This window comes from Monopterus albus, unplaced genomic scaffold (assembly GCF_001952655.1).
Source record: "Monopterus albus unplaced genomic scaffold, M_albus_1.0 scaffold126.1, whole genome shotgun sequence".
Classification (NCBI taxonomy): Eukaryota; Metazoa; Chordata; class Actinopteri; order Synbranchiformes; family Synbranchidae; genus Monopterus; species Monopterus albus.
The window spans coordinates 1,701,749-1,717,315 of NW_018128006.1; the positions used below are offsets into that span (position 1 = coordinate 1,701,749).

Here is a 15,567-nt window from a genome sequence, read left to right on the forward strand (position 1 = left end):
GCACAGGTTTTGAGAAGCAGACAGCAGGTATTGTGCTACTGTACATCCTACCTCTGTTAATGCACACCACTGTAGTCTGTGGCAGTACTGTGTCAGCTGTTATTCTGGAAGGATTAGCTGGATATTTTGTATACCCATTATTAAATGCATTAGATTAAATTCAACAATCGTATTTCTGCACTTCTTCTAACACATGCTAAAATAAATGCAGCACTTAATGACCTGAAATATTACTGTATGCTTAGAGAGAAGAATTTGTCTATAGGAGGATGAACACTACTCCGGAGTTATGCACCTCTTCTCTTTTGTTCTGTCTTTACAGGGGAAACGCCCTGTCAATCTCATAGGTTTCAGTCTTGGGGCCAGAGTTATCTACTACTGTCTACAGGAGCTTGCCAGTGACCAAGGTATGAATTTTTTTTTGTTTTGTTTTGCGGAAATAACTTGTTTTGATTATGCATTGAAATGAAACTGGATAAAACTATCCATACACAGGCTAGCAAAGTGCTCACATCCATTTATCTGTCCTGTAATGTATTAGACATTTATGGGATGAAGGCTATGCCACTGAGGTAATGTTTCTACTAAGTCCTTGAAGAAGCAGAATAGAATTTTTAAGTTAGCTCTAAATAACGTGGTTATAGCGTGAGTAAACACACTGTAACCTAATTCAGATTGTTATTTTCTAGAAATGTTTGCATTCTACATTCTGAACTACTCTAATGTGTGTGGTTTTCTTCAGGTAGTGAAGGAGTAGTGGAGGATGTGGTCCTCTTGGGGGCCCCAGTGGACGGCTCAGAAAAGGCCTGGGAGAGAATGGCCAGGGTAGTGGCTGGAAAAATAGTAAATGGATACTGCAGGTAAAGCAGAGCTCTTTCCTTGCATATTTATGTAGTAATGTTTATATTTTTACATAAAATTCTTACAGCTGCTTTATAGTTTTGATACATATTGTTTGGTCATGATATACAGTATTTTCAGTGTGGGCATCCGTTGCTTTACCTACAGTAAATTTGGAAACAAATTGTATTGACAACAGGATTTATGCTTTACGATTAAATGATTTTCTGAACTGTCCACATATCAGAGGGGACTGGCTCCTGGGATTCTTGTATCGGAGTTCAGCTGCACAACTGTCTGTTGCTGGGCTACAGCCAATCAATATCCAGGATCGGCGTGTAATCAATGTGGATCTTTCCTCCGTGGTGAGTCAGAGCTTAAATTTAACTTAGTTTTTGACACTGTTTAAGTCTTAGATTGTGTTCAACGTGGGATTTATTTGTTGGATTACAGTCCTTAAAAAGAACAGACACCTTCCTCAATGAGTATTCATGTTTTAGGAGCTGCCAGATGCTGTGCAGGTAACTTACTGGCTTACTGGAGCTTGAACACTGTCACAGCTGCCTGCTGCTTCTAGAAATACGAGGTTTAAGAGTAGTGAAAATGAACCAAGACACTAAAGCTGTGGGCTATAAAACCAAAACAATGAGCTGAAAGATGCTAAAAGGAACAGCAGTCTTGTGATAATTCTTTAACTCCCTTTCACATTACACAGTGGGGGATATTTTCTAAGGTTTTGCGGCTCATTTTCTGGCACTAAACAGATGAAATTGTGAGTGTTCATATTTAGTAAGGAGTCGGCGGGCTTTTGCATCAGAGAAACAGAAGCAATGCGGCACCGCAGGAATTTGCATGTTGAGTCTCATGCAATATGTATTTTAAGGCATTCCCACTCAGGGAGGAGAAAATGGAAATTTACACAGATACTATCTGCGCCTGATTTACCACAGCATCAGCCCAGGGAACTGTGGCTGAAATTTAAGGTCAGGAGAAAGCAAGTGTAAAACTTGCAGCCCTGCTCTCAGTGTGGCAGCCGTTAGTCACTAGAGACCTCATCGTTGTTAAGAACACATTTGAGGAGGGAGAGGGTGTGTGTAAATCACATCGCTCACCAGAGGAGAATGTGAGGGACTTTTATAGGGTTAGTAAATATCCCCATAGTAGTTTAACCTGTTGTTAATATAAACTGATATTGGTGAGTGCTGCTTTAAACAAACACCTAGTTTGATGGAGGATTTGAGTAATTCTAGTAATAAGTTTAAGAAACAGTTGATCACTGACTTAAATGTTATGAGATGCAATTTTTGTGATGCAATGTTATTAAATACAGAATTTTATTGGCACTTTAAAAGAGACATTTTAAACAAGATGAAAAGTTAAGAAAAATGTTTTTTTTTTTTAAATGAAGGCCCCCACTGGTCTGTTTTAGTTCACAGCTATGCCTTTCTACCTGCATTTAAATCACACACCCACCACCACCACCACGTGAAACTTGGGCCACAGTAACACAAACACAGTATTTGTAATAGTCATTGTTTTGTTGAACAAGTTAAAGTATCATAGCTTTACTTAGCATTTCACACAACTGAACATTAAAAATAGATACTTGACATAAAATAATAAAAATAATAGCCTTTTCTTAAAAATTCTGTACTCTAATTTACAAATATCAACCCTGTTTTATTCAGACATTAAAGGCATATTTGTGCTTCCCAGGTGAAAGGTCACTTGGACTACATGCGTCAGATGGACACCATCTTGGTGGCAGTAGGAGTTCCCACCAAAGAGGTCCCAGGAGCCTCCTTTGCTCTTCGTCAGTCTGGAACAGTTACAAAGGGGACAGTGGACAACCCTGACACAACCCTCAATGAGCAACAAGTGACTGAGACACAGAATGAAACAGCTGAGACTTGTACAGAAGAAAGTGGACACATGACAGAGGTGGCAGACACAGAGGAAATTGGTGATGGTTGGGATATCCCTGATATTTCAGAACTGCTGGACACTTTGAATGACACAGAATCAGAAAATCTAATCACTGTGAGGAACAGTTTGCCACTTAGCTCTGAGGAGAATGCAACCAATAACAACTTGTCACCTGCTCTTAACACCCAGCAGTGTGATGACGTAGCGGAGTCCGCCCCAGATACGCACCCGACTTCAGCACACACACACACAAACAAAAGTGGACAAACTTGTAAAGAGCATGTTACAGGACCGGCTGCTTCCTTGTAAACTCTCATCTTCTCAAGTGTTTTTTTCAGGATCAAAGCTGGAGGAAAATATTCATTCCATTCTCAAACACAGACATGCCAGAGACAGCTCAAGAGACAATGCTCACATATGGCTGCTTATTAAAGTGAAAAGCCCCAGAATCAATTGCTTTGTTTAAACACTAAGTATATTAAATCAATGACCATTTCAAATTCTGTGACTAGATTTTAACAAAATGTAAATAGTTGTAATTTATTTTCTAAGCTCACTGTGAAATACCAGTACATATTGCTTGTGTTTTGTAGGTTTTAGTGGATGCTACAAAATAGGTGATATCTCTGTTTGTCCTTCTAATTTTCATCTGTTGCCTGGTTGCTATGGATATTATCACAGTAATTTGATTTCCATAAAGCTGGGGGCACTTCAGTGACTGGCCTTTTCAAGGCCATTCCTTTCTCTCTTCCACTTTCACCGATGTGAAAGAGTTTACATCGCTTACGCTGTACACTAGCACTGATAACTGGTAATAATCTTAACCCTGACTGTTTTGTTTTAGTGATGAACATACAGTATATTCATTTTCCAAACACTGTTCATAATTGAGAAGAAACAAGGATGGAGCCTACTGACCGTTCATGGACATTTTTCTAAGAAATATGATTCTTCTTTTATTTCACTTCAGCCTAACCCTCTCAACTAACAGAGAGTAAATCATGAATTGTTATGAGTCTCAGTATGTCTTGAATCACTCATCCCAAACCCTGACTCCACATAATAGCTGACTTTATTCTTAATTACTCTTCAATCCAGGGTGTCGACCTGATTGGGCAGAAACAGAGGCAACTCAATCCCAGCTTGCTCAGCGTCCATCAGATTGACTGCATCAGTGGCCGTGGCGGGGGGGTGGGTGTGGTCAGAGGCCAGGGAAGAGTGGGGGTTACTGGCAATGTTAGGCTCTCCTGAGTTGCGTAGTGAGAGGGAAAGCGCTGGTGAGGGTCTTCTGGGTGACTGCGCGAAACAAGGCAAGAGCTTCCCCAAAGCTCGTTTGAAGTCTTTCATGAACAGCGGATAGATGATGGGGTTCATCGTGCTGTTGCAGTAGCCCAGCCAGGTAATGGCGTCGAAGAGGGCGAGAGGGACGCACTCACACACTGCCTGAATGAAGACGGTGAACAAAATGGCAGACATCAGACATTCACTATATATAATATTGAAAAATACCTGCTTGGCAAATGTATTATGAAGAAGAAAATGCTTACAACACATGTCAAGGAAAACACACAAAGTAAAACAGCTTTGTTAAAATGAAACCTCCACAAGGAACCTTTAAATAATGGCACAATTTCAAAAACAAATGAAATTCATAGAATAAGAAATAAGTCCAAAAAACATTTATTTGGTTCATACAGAAGTGTATTGCATTGACTAAAGAAAAAAAATATTGGAAGATTTTATTTTGTAATTATGAGATGGTGATCTCATAATTAGGAGATAATTCCCAAGTCGTTCACTGATAGACTAGTGGTTAGGGTGCAGCGCCTTCGCCGTTGCAGCCCAGGTTTGAGTCAGGGTTGCGTCAGGAAGGGCATCTGGCTTAAAACACGTGCCAAAAGTCAACATGTGGTGACCCTTAATGGGAAAAAGCCAAAAGTGACATTCAGGAGACAATTATAAAATCCTCCAGTTTTTTTCCTGTGTATTGTGGCCCCATATAGATTTAAAAAAGCTGTGTCCTGAAATGGTTTTTAAAAAGGCACATTTTCTTTCCCACTAGTCACACAGGCTGTGGATCTTTTTTTTTTTTTTTAAAGAACATCTTATTTTTTATAGAGCTTGCTAATACATTTGCAACTGAACACAGCCACCAGGGCTAGAGAGGGACAGTGAAGGAGGAGACAGCTGTTAGAGGAAAGCTTCCAATACTATGAAGATGAGACAGGGAGGCGGTGGGAATAGGAGAAAAAGGAGGGGTGAGTTTCACACACCACATTGAGTGTGAAAAGGAAGGAGAGCACAGACACAGTCAAGTCTCTGTGCTCTTTGTTATGCAGGGGAGAAGTGAGAGGGCACAGATGGGAAATCAAAATGACTGGATCATTGAAAGCTTGAAAAACAAGACAAGTGCCATTACCAATTTAGATTAAGCTGTTTTTTGACATTCATTTCCTCTCGCTGAGGTTTTCCATGGTCTTCCTTTTTTGTTCACTTGAGTAATGAGCGTGCACGCTCAGTATAATTAAATCAAAACCAACAACTTAAAAGGAATACTAATTATAAATGCTACTTTGATGTGTTGTTTTCTAGGCTTTGGAATGAGTCAGCCACACGAAGCTGAAATGCCAATCTATTTCCTCACCGAATAGCTTGGCAAAGCTCTGACGCCATGGCTGGCCGATACAAAAATAGATTGTTATTTAAGTGTTTTTTTTCCCTTTCTTTTCCATTTATTTCACACTGTTTATGTGCTCAACATAATGTGCTCAATGAAGAAAAAACACTACATGTGCATACAGGCAAAGGCAAACTGAATATACTGAAGCTTTTCCAGCAGCACCTCACATCCAAGATTAGTTTGACATGTCAAATGCTACGTTAATATGTTTGGTGACCCTTTTTTTAGCCTTCATTTTCTTTGTCTATATTTCTATCTTATCTGTGGTAGAGTTAGTATGTGGTGCCTTTACTTACCTGAGCCATGTTGGTGATGAAAAAGGGCAGCCAAGCGCTGAAGAAGAGTCCCAGGAGGACTCCTAGTGTCAGACTGGCCTTCAGCGCCCTCCGACCCTGCCTGTGAGCCAGATGGCGCTCACTGTTCACTGATGGCTGTGGACAGTAGAGAACAACAAAAAGATGTACAATTTATTATAGTTATAAGAATTACAAATACACTTTGTTACAATGGCATTTGGAAAAACTATTCTGGTCTTTGGGGCCTTCTGACATGGATTTGATAAATAAAGCTGTCCAGTTTTTATCAAGATGAGGAATGGGTCATCATTTTAGGAAAAGAACTTAAACACCCAACCACCAGTTAGCTAAGCTGAATGCTCACTGATAAACATGTAAAAATGAAATGTTTGCTTTAATAAAGAATTATCTTTTGGAATAATTTCTTACCTATAAAGCCTAATAATTATTATTGTTGTTATTATTATGTACCAACAAAACAAGACACAGTGGTATCGATCATTTCATCTAACTCTTGACAAAAATTTCTCCAAATTCTCAAAGCTTTTTCTTTAAAAATTGTAAGGTCTTCAATATTTTATGGCAAAACAAAGGAACACTAAACTTGAGAAAATATACAGTATATATAATGATGCACAATACATAAAGAATATTTCCATTTGATGGAACAGTACAGTCATACTGAAATATTACACAGTGTAAATGTTGTATGCAGTACTGTAGCTGCAATGAAACAAACTAACAAACAATATATGATACAGTGAGATAGTGAAGAATATGGTGATTTTAACATGTTTGGAATTCACCAGATATTTTTTAGCTAGCTATTTGAGAAAGGACTGTTCTGGCGTGTGTAGTTTTATTGCAGGCAAATGTGACAGACTGTGGCTGTGATCCTTGCAGACGGGGGCAGCACTTCTGACAAACTCTCTGTACTTTTTCCTCTATGATTTCTAGGCAGGTTTTGCACCTCTTCCCTTTTACTGAGTCTCTTCTTTGTCTTTCTGTCCTTGCAGACAGCCACTAAACAGCTTGTAAAGCATTTTGTTGTTGTTCTGTTGGTTTATTTTTGCTTGCTATAGTTAAAATTCCTTTTAGTTTACTGGTGGACAATAATGTCCCAGTGCTTCCCACCCACATAACCATAATGTAGTTTTCCAAATCATTCATCCCAGATACAGTACACTTATTAACTCAACAGGCCATCAGGACAGTCATGCAAAAAGTGTAAGTAGATATGATATATAAATTGGGCTACCACAGAACACTCAGTGTTTTTTGAAGGCTTTTTTAAAATTCTGAAGCACACATAATCATACAAATAATCAGCTCATTATTTTTTTTATAATTGCTGCACTTAAGAGTGGGATTTCAACAGTATTATTGCAATTTTAAAGGAAGGGCACAAGAATTAACAAAACAGGAATTAACAATATTATGTACAACCTTAAAAATGTCAAGGAAAAAACAAACGAGAACTATTTCAGTGTTTTCTTTGTTACTTTTTACATTCATAGAATCAACCTTTTACTCACATTAAAATCTGCACCTAAAGGTCAGTCTACTATTTTAGTATCACTGCTGATTTTTGTCAGGGATTGCTTAGAAATTGCCTAGTGTTTTACTTAATGATTTGATCAACAGTCATACACTGAGAATCCTGAAGTATATATCTGCACTAAGTGGCCTGTTTCACATTGTGAGCTCTTTCTTACCAGTACATTTTGTGACACAGGAGGCTCCTGGTACCTGCAGTCATCTCTGTCCTGCTGAGCTTGTACTGCTGCCATCCCAGGTGAGGGAGGCTGGGAAGGTTCCCCGAGAGAGGGATGTGGGTGCGGTGGGTGGCTCAGTGCTGCAACCCTCTTCGCCTGCCTCCGTGCTGCCAGGAGGATCCGGCAGTAAGTGAAGCAAATTGCACTAGAGGGCAAAAAGAAAGTGAGTACAGATGCCACCAGAGCAAAGGGCAGGGTGACCTGCAGGCGGCACTGGAATGAAAGGCCTCCTGATGATGACAGCTGAAAGTAGGATGCTGAGTACAGTGTTTCAGAGTAGGAACTGATGTTGCTACTGGTGACCCCAGGAATTGATGGGTGTCCACTCCCATGGCCTAAGCTGTGCCATTTCATCTCAATGGGCAGGAAGGAAGCGAGTGCTGCCAACCCCCAAGCAGCTCCTACAAGAAGTAATGCACGAGGTGGGGTCATCCTCTGCTTGTAGCGCAGTGGTGAGATGATGAAAAGGTAGCGGTCCAGGCTGATTGCACACAGGTTGAGGATAGATGCGCTGCAGCACATCACATCAAAGCAAAGCCAAATTGGGCAGAAGGCAGGCCACAACACCCAGTTCCCACACAGCACATTGAGCATGGCCGGAGGCATGACCACGAGTGCCACCATTAGGTCAGACAGGAACAAAGACACCAAGAAGCAGTTTGAAGTGCAACGCAAGGAGCGATGGGCAAACACCAACGCTATAAGCAACATATTGCCACAGGTTGTCATGAGGATGATGACAGTCAGCATGAAGGCCAACAACCAGGGGCCGCTGCCAGTGATGTTCCAAGCACTAGTGGTAGAAGAACTGCTGTTGTAGTTTCCAACTAAACCAGACAAGTGAGAGTCAGCCATGGTGCCTGCTCCCAAAAATCAACAAACCAGCTCCTTAGGTTCCTCTTCAGGCACCACTAAATGGTACAGACTTTAACCAGTTCTCCTTCCCAGTCAAAGTTCTCACTTCAGGAATGCATTTCAACAAGAAGAAGCCACGGAGGTCTTGAGCTGAGAAGCCATCCAACCCTCCCCGTGCCAAGATTAATCGGACTGTTATATCTCCATTTCCCTTTGGCAGGAATACATCCAGGTGCCCTGGGTTTTCTTCCACTGCCACTAATATAATAATCAGAATCACCATCACCAATACTCATCTCTCTATTCTCACCAGTATGCCCATACCTGATCCACAGCTAAGAGCCAGAATAAGCCATTCCAGGGTTTTGAAGCAGCATGTCACAATGATGACAATCACTGGAGGAGGGCATGCAGAGAGATGAACCTTGACGACAGCAGTGCTGGTGAGAGGAACCACTGAAGACGAAGAGATCAATGACCAGTTCTCACAATTACACCTCGCTCCACAGAAGTGGCATTGTACAGCTTTCGTACATCCTTTGCTGAGCTGGAGCTCTGCTGCCTTTCACAAGTCCTTTTATTATGGGAAACAGCATGGGGAAGAAGAAACCAACGCAAAATAGAGCAGCAGTCATTTATAAGCGAGATTCTGTTCGTAAGTGCCCTACAGGTATGATAGTCGTTAATGCAGCCTTTATGTCCCTCGCTCCTGTTAATCCCTCTGTCGGCCACTCTAGCGCGCTTCCCAGCCTGAGCGCACACCTACTGAGAAGGAGAGTGTCAAAGCTGTTAATGCAAAACCATGCACAATTACAGCCAAGAAATGCTAATTCTACATCACAAAAACTGGTGTGGGTGGTCCTTTCCCATGTTTGGTCATAGTGTGTTTAACTACTGAAGTGCAACTAGCAGCAGTTTTGTAATGCAAAATAAAGATTTGATGTTACTGCTTTTTCTGTAAACATTGATTTAAAAGAGACTTTCACTGCATTTAGTTATACTGCTATGAGTAGAACTAAAAAAGTGAGTTTAAAGTGTAGTTAAAGACAGCTGCTGGCCCCTGCAGATAAGGGTGTTTTTCACCTCAAATTACTTGTCACACCTTGATTACGCATGTGATCTCCATACTAATTCTGTGGACCTTATCCGCGCCAGTCATGATGATTTACAGACGTGAATTTTATGTGAAGATAAGGGTTAAAGTTAATGGAATTTTTAAGTGATAAATTTACATTCTCAGTTCTAATTTCACTATGTTCGTACTGTAATTATTCACTTCTCAACAGGGGCACTTAACACAATAGTATGGGGAAAACTCCAGCACACTCCACCGTTTCAATCGCCTTGTCAAATATGCATAATATTCATTGCTCTCAGTGTTAATGCACCCTCATGTCTAATCGCCTCCATCGCTACACTCCAGTCATTTGGCACATCAGATCAGCGGCTGCCAACCTCCTGACCCCTTGTCACCCACACTAAGCCCACCACCTTATGGGACAGCGCTTACCACTGCTCACTACCCCCACCTTCCTCCTTGACACTTCTCTGAAAAATCACTCCCACACATTCAGAAATAAACTGAAAACGCACCTTTCTAAAGCTGCATTAACAACTGACTTCTATTACTCTTTCAAGTAGCACCATTACTGTTTGAAATCTATGAAATTATAACACTTTTCTACTAATCCTGTATGATAAAAAAAAAATCCATTATAAAGGAAAAATTAATCACCAGGGAATCATTTTTGTTGTTGTGATTATTTTATTAAATAAACACAGACTGTCCTGGTTAGGCACATGCAAATCAGCCATACCAGGGAAGGCTTGTTCATTGGATACAAGAGCCCAACTGTAGATCGGCGCAAAAGCTGACTTTCCCACAGACACATCAAACAAACAAACAAACAAAAGAACAAATAAAAAAAAAGACAGTCCTGTGATGACTTCCAGCTACTGCTCCTATTAGAGAAAATAGAAATCAGTTAAATTCTGATTTACATAAACAATGATGCTAAGTTAAGGTCCATATGTGCTTTGATGCTCACACCAACCTTTTTGCTCTTGTGCAGCAGATAATGTGACCTCAAGTCATTCTGGCAGTTGGCGTATGCCATGCCAAGTCCTGCTCCTGAGCCCAATGAAATTGGCCATGTGCGCCCTACAAATGAAACTGGCACTTTATCTATTTTCATGCCTGAAGTATACAGAGAAGTGCTTCACACTGTGATTGAAAACATACCAGATATGCTCTTTGAAATCCTTTTCACTATCCAATTTTTTTTCTGTATTTAACTTTAATACACTATTTTTTGTGTTTTTGAAGATGAGTGTCACCAAATACTCTCAATTATAAATTAATGTTCAAGTAGAAAAGTAAAAAAAAAAGCAACACCCCAAAGACTGTAAAAAGAAAAAAGCAGCAGATTACCACTTGTACTGTATGTTCTGTGGTGGCTACAGAAAACTACTCCTAGCTCTGCTCCTCTGGTCAAGAACCTCTACAACAACCTCTCCATTTAAACTACTTACGTTTGAAGAACAGAACAGAAAACACGACTCCTAACCCTAGTCCAGTGCCTGAAAAAGATGGGAAATGACAAGTTTAAATGTCATCTTTCATTAATAAAAGGTACATCTTTCTTTACAGTGCACATGTGCTGTTTCATACTGTCTTGTTTATGCACATTCATATAATGTAGTCAATATTTGTCATGTAGCCAAGGTGCAACCTCTTATTGCTTTGTAATGCACAACACTCTCTCATTCATAAGCAAGGTGTTAGGAAACTAAAGTATTTTCCCCATCATTTTCGATGAAACCGGTAAATAATTAGGTGATATTTCCTCTAACCATTTCAAAGAACACCGGTACCTACTCTTAAATTAACGTGTACCAGTTAGCTGTTGTATCAATGACAACGAACCAAAGTCACTTCAAACATCTGACATTTTTGGCCGTGGCCTGGTAGCCGTAACTTACATAAGTGGGCTAAGGCTTTTTGCTATTTTGCAGGACTTACTGAGCTATAATACCAATAGCAGTATTTCAAGACACTTTCCTTCGTCCTGCCACAATTTCTATTTAGCTATATTAGTTCTGGAATATCGTGGAGTTGTAACTGTGAATCGCGTTTCCACTTCATTTAGGTTCTTCCTAATAACAAACACTAAGGAAAATGCAAGTATTTATGAGTGACATAAGTGCCAACGCACCCAGGGTTGCATTGTTTAATGAAACAAGAGAATTAACTCTTAATTTTACCTATGAGAATAAATGTCATATGTAATATGATTAGCCATTTAGTTGTCCTTTAGCTAGTTAGCCTCTCGCCCAGTCAATGACAGCTATGGACTACAGTCAATTTCCTGCTTGTTTTGTCCTCTTTCTTACGATGTCCTCATGCGAAAAACTTTGGGATATTTACCGAGTTTAATAGCACCATCTGCCAGGCATCGGTCCCACTTTCTCCCAAGCTCCTTCTCAGACATGCTGAATATTAGCATTAGCTAGTATCAGGTTAGAAGTGTCAAATGTAGCTCTGGTGCTGTGTTCACGTGGCGTCGGAAATATGCAATTAATACGACTTGAAGCAAAAAAAAAAAACTATTAATGTCGCCATCATGCGGAAAACTATGGTATAGCCTAAAAACTATTTCATCTCCGTAGTCATTATGCATTCAAGTGGTAGTTAATTAGATACACCTAGTTAAAAGTAATGCAGTCTAATACAACATTCCTGAATTAAATCACCCTTCATCAGTTTTGTAGTTTGTAGTAATTCAATTGAGGTCACTCCGCTAGTTTTGTAGTTTGTGGTGCTGTTATACTGACAGGTGTTTCTATAATTTGGTCCACCCCACTGATAGCAATGATTGTAGGCTAAATAACAGAAACGCCTGTGTATAATACAGGCAAACTGTTGACCCAACATCTTCCTAGACCTAGAGCAAAAACTGGACATTATAACCTTAAAGAAAGGAGAATTGATTACATTATTTTTTGCATCAGACTGCATTAATGTTAGCCAGGTGTACCTAATAAATAGCCAACTTAATGTACATGTGTTATGCAGTTTAATTAAATTTCTTGCATAATTATTTTAAAGTCTCAAAGAAATTTTGACACAAATCAGTACACCTCCTTGCAGTCATTATAGCATGTTTATTAACACTGATTTCCTGAGATGACAAAATACAATGTATGAGAACATACAATACGGACTTTATATCTATTACACAAAGATTTGGCATATTTTGAAAGTGTTACCATTAAACAAAGATGTGTCAACAGCTGGGACACCTGATTAATCTGTTTAGAAAACTGGTGTTAAACACGCAGAATCAAAGTACTAAACAAGGAAATCATGTCATATATGAACTCTACAAACAGACTGGCAAATGTATACAATTCATAAAATAATAAGACAGTCGCATAGAACTGATCCACTGTCACTCCTCAGCAGAAAAACTGTGTGAAACAGCCAAAACTCATCACGCTGGCAGAGTGATTGACAAGCACAGCTTCTTAACATGGTTGGTTTCTTAATGGACTTCAAGTGTACACATAGCAGAGGTGGTTATGAGCATTTGCCACATTGCGATGGTGCGTATTCATCAAAGGGGCACCAAAGAGGTAGAAATGGTGTCCTTGAAAAGCCACTGTATCTTTGGGCAGAAACAAAATAAATCCCCTTGGCTTATACTGCTTTTATACCAGTACACGTGCGTGCCTTAGCTCCCACTGAATTCTTATCATTGTTTGCCTAGACACTTCATTAAAAGTCATGGTGTACGTGTAATTCTCTACAACACAACTGCAGTGATAATACTGTAAATATGAAAGCTCAAAACAGCTACCGTCTAAATTTACCCACAGATACATAAATACATCTGGCAGCCATGATGTTTTGTTTAAGTGGCCTTTGCTACAAAACATATGTTGACTGCATTCCATCTTATATAAAAAAATAACATGGTGAACACAGGTGAAGAGCTCATCGACCCCATCTCCTGATCCTTGTTTTTGACTTGCTTCTCCGATCACAGTTCACACTGAAGCAAGTCTGAGAACTCATTTGGACCTTGGTTGAGGGGATTATTCTTGTGCTGCTGTTACTGGCTGCTTGATTTCTTCTCTCACTGTCTTCACAGTGCCCTTGCTGATGGCCAGGAGGTCTCGCAGCTCCTTGTTCTCAATCTGAAAATGACAGAATAACAAGACATTTAAGGACAGTAGTGCTCATGTGTAAATTTGAGAGTTAAAGGGCTAGTTGATCCAAAATCAAAATGCACATATACTATATTTCTGTCACTAGAGGTGAGTGATAAAGTATTATGTTTTTATTGTTTAGGTGAATGAAAGCATGTGCCCACCTCTAGCTGAGCCAGCCTCTCTCGTACAGTGCAGTAATGCTGATCATCTACCTGCACTGCTCTTCTCATCACCTGGCCCATCTCGCATATTCTCTTCAACTGGCTCTGCACTTCCTGGAAAATCAGAAATCAAGACATACATGCATCTAACACTGCGTAATCCTATCCTGTGAATGACTGAGCATTTTAAAGATGTGAAGAAAACCTGTGTACTTTAGCATGGTCTTCATGGAGGCTGAGCACAGGTTTGGTGTCCAGCTCCTCATTTGCCATCATCAGTTGAAGCATCTGCTTGCGATATCGACCCATGATCAACTCTAGTGCATACTGGTGTTCTTCAAGAGACAACCATAGCTCTGCAAAGACAGCCACGAAGAGGGTTTGCAAAAACATAAAACACCAGCCATACATCAGCAGGACAGAACGGAAAGTTTACCTTTGTTCTCCTGCTGTAGCTCCTTAATTTGAGTGTTTTCCTGAGTCAGAAGGACATGAGGCTTGTATTTGGTCAACTCCTGAATCTCTGAAGTGTCTTCTGTGTGCTGAAAAAGCAGTAAAGGTCAGTGGGATTTAAAGAAAAAGGAATAAAAAGATTTCTTTCTCTGTTTTAATAGCAAATCAACCATGATTTAGGAAGTTATATCAACTTCAAAACCACATTAAAATGCATAAGAACATTCATTTAACTCCCAACCTCATAGGTGGAATACTTGTGTTACACTTGTTTCATTAGTAATAAATTGCTGCCTGATATTTTTATAAAAGGGGTTTCTTGATGTGTGATCTCAGAACTAAAATATAAACTAGGTGATTATTGAAATGCTACAGAGCAACGAATTTAGTTTGAGTTACTTTTTCAGAATTAAGGGAATAACCTCAACGAAGGCCTGTTATAGGAATGCCAGCGTGGAGTACAGTATTAAATACTCATGTACTTAAACGGACTGTGATTATAACCCTGTTCAGATTGTTGCCCTTACCTTGTCAGGAAAGGCATTTCCCACCTCTCTCATGCTCTGCACGCTCTGATTGAGGGCCCCGGACTGCTCTATCAGCCCCTCGGCGGCCGTGTCGTGCTCTTTCAGCCTCTCGAGAAGGGTCCGAGCATCGGCCAACACTTTTTCTAAAGTGCAGGCCATTTACCTGGAACTGACAACGTTAACGAGCTACTTCACACGACCAGCCAGGTGAAAAACACCTTTCAGTGTTAGCTTTGCCGGTTATCTAAACGAGGCAGCTCCAAAGCCTTTATATCAACGCGTGCATAGTATTTCGGACTTTGAAAAATAGTTATCGATAGACAAAGTAAACAAGTACAAATTTTAGACAAAGATCACTCTATTTTGTTGTCAAAGCTGTCGTTTCCGTGTGGAGCTAAACGAAACGTCATTTCTTCTTCTTCTTATGGTGTTTATTGGCGGTTTGTAAGCCAACCTAAGGTGCAATACCGCCACCTGCTGGGTTGGAACGATAATGGAGGCGAAAGAATATACAGTATTAAAAAAAAAAAAGTTCTTAGAACTGCATAAACTACTAAATCCTATCCAAAATACCTATATCTGCCAAATAACTAATAATAACTCTATATGCTGTCTTACAATTGCTGCCCAAAAGACTCTCTAGTGATATATTATTAATCTCATTGCTCATTGAAAGCACTGCATATGATCAGGACTATGCAGGACACCCATCTCACCTTCCATCTCACAACAGCACACACTTAATATGCATATATAGCGTACAGTATTACTTAAAAGCTTGAAGGCCTCAAATAACATTTATCCAACAATGGCTTTCATTCTTGAATATAACCTTCCCCA

At 39.9% G+C, this 15,567-nt stretch overlaps 4 protein-coding genes across 4 annotated transcripts in view; 1 reads left to right on the forward strand and 3 right to left on the reverse strand.

Annotated features, from left to right (window-relative positions):
* The window catches only part of tmco4 (transmembrane and coiled-coil domains 4), an 8,907-nt gene extending 5,120 nt beyond the window's left edge, over positions 1-3,787 (forward strand). Inside the window, 5 exon segments of the mRNA XM_020612510.1 lie at positions 7-27; positions 323-407; positions 743-860; positions 1,088-1,205; positions 2,557-3,787. Coding sequence (XP_020468166.1) covers positions 7-27; positions 323-407; positions 743-860; positions 1,088-1,205; positions 2,557-3,075 — 861 coding nt within the window. The 3' untranslated portion in view covers positions 3,076-3,787.
* Positions 3,788-3,840: 53 nt separating this feature from the next.
* htr6 (5-hydroxytryptamine (serotonin) receptor 6) lies at positions 3,841-10,018 on the reverse strand. Its single transcript, XM_020612587.1, has 3 exons — positions 7,458-10,018; positions 5,743-5,877; positions 3,841-4,209 (listed from the first exon to the last, which is right to left on the reverse strand). Exons 1-3 carry the CDS (start codon positions 8,370-8,372, stop codon positions 3,856-3,858), a joined length of 1,404 nt encoding a protein of 467 aa, XP_020468243.1. The 5' UTR covers positions 8,373-10,018; the 3' UTR covers positions 3,841-3,855.
* Positions 10,019-10,176: 158 nt separating this feature from the next.
* micos10 (mitochondrial contact site and cristae organizing system subunit 10) lies at positions 10,177-12,104 on the reverse strand. The gene is made up of 4 exons (XM_020612588.1): positions 11,800-12,104; positions 10,905-10,952; positions 10,427-10,533; positions 10,177-10,334 (listed from the first exon to the last, which is right to left on the reverse strand). Exons 1-4 carry the CDS (start codon positions 11,876-11,878, stop codon positions 10,326-10,328), a joined length of 243 nt encoding a protein of 80 aa, XP_020468244.1. The 5' UTR covers positions 11,879-12,104; the 3' UTR covers positions 10,177-10,325.
* Positions 12,105-12,516: 412 nt separating this feature from the next.
* Positions 12,517-15,195, reverse strand: sike1 (suppressor of IKBKE 1). Its single transcript, XM_020612490.1, has 5 exons — positions 14,728-15,195; positions 14,184-14,289; positions 13,961-14,103; positions 13,748-13,861; positions 12,517-13,571 (listed from the first exon to the last, which is right to left on the reverse strand). Exons 1-5 carry the CDS (start codon positions 14,884-14,886, stop codon positions 13,470-13,472), a joined length of 624 nt encoding a protein of 207 aa, XP_020468146.1. The 5' UTR covers positions 14,887-15,195; the 3' UTR covers positions 12,517-13,469.
* Positions 15,196-15,567: the final 372 nt, after the last annotated feature.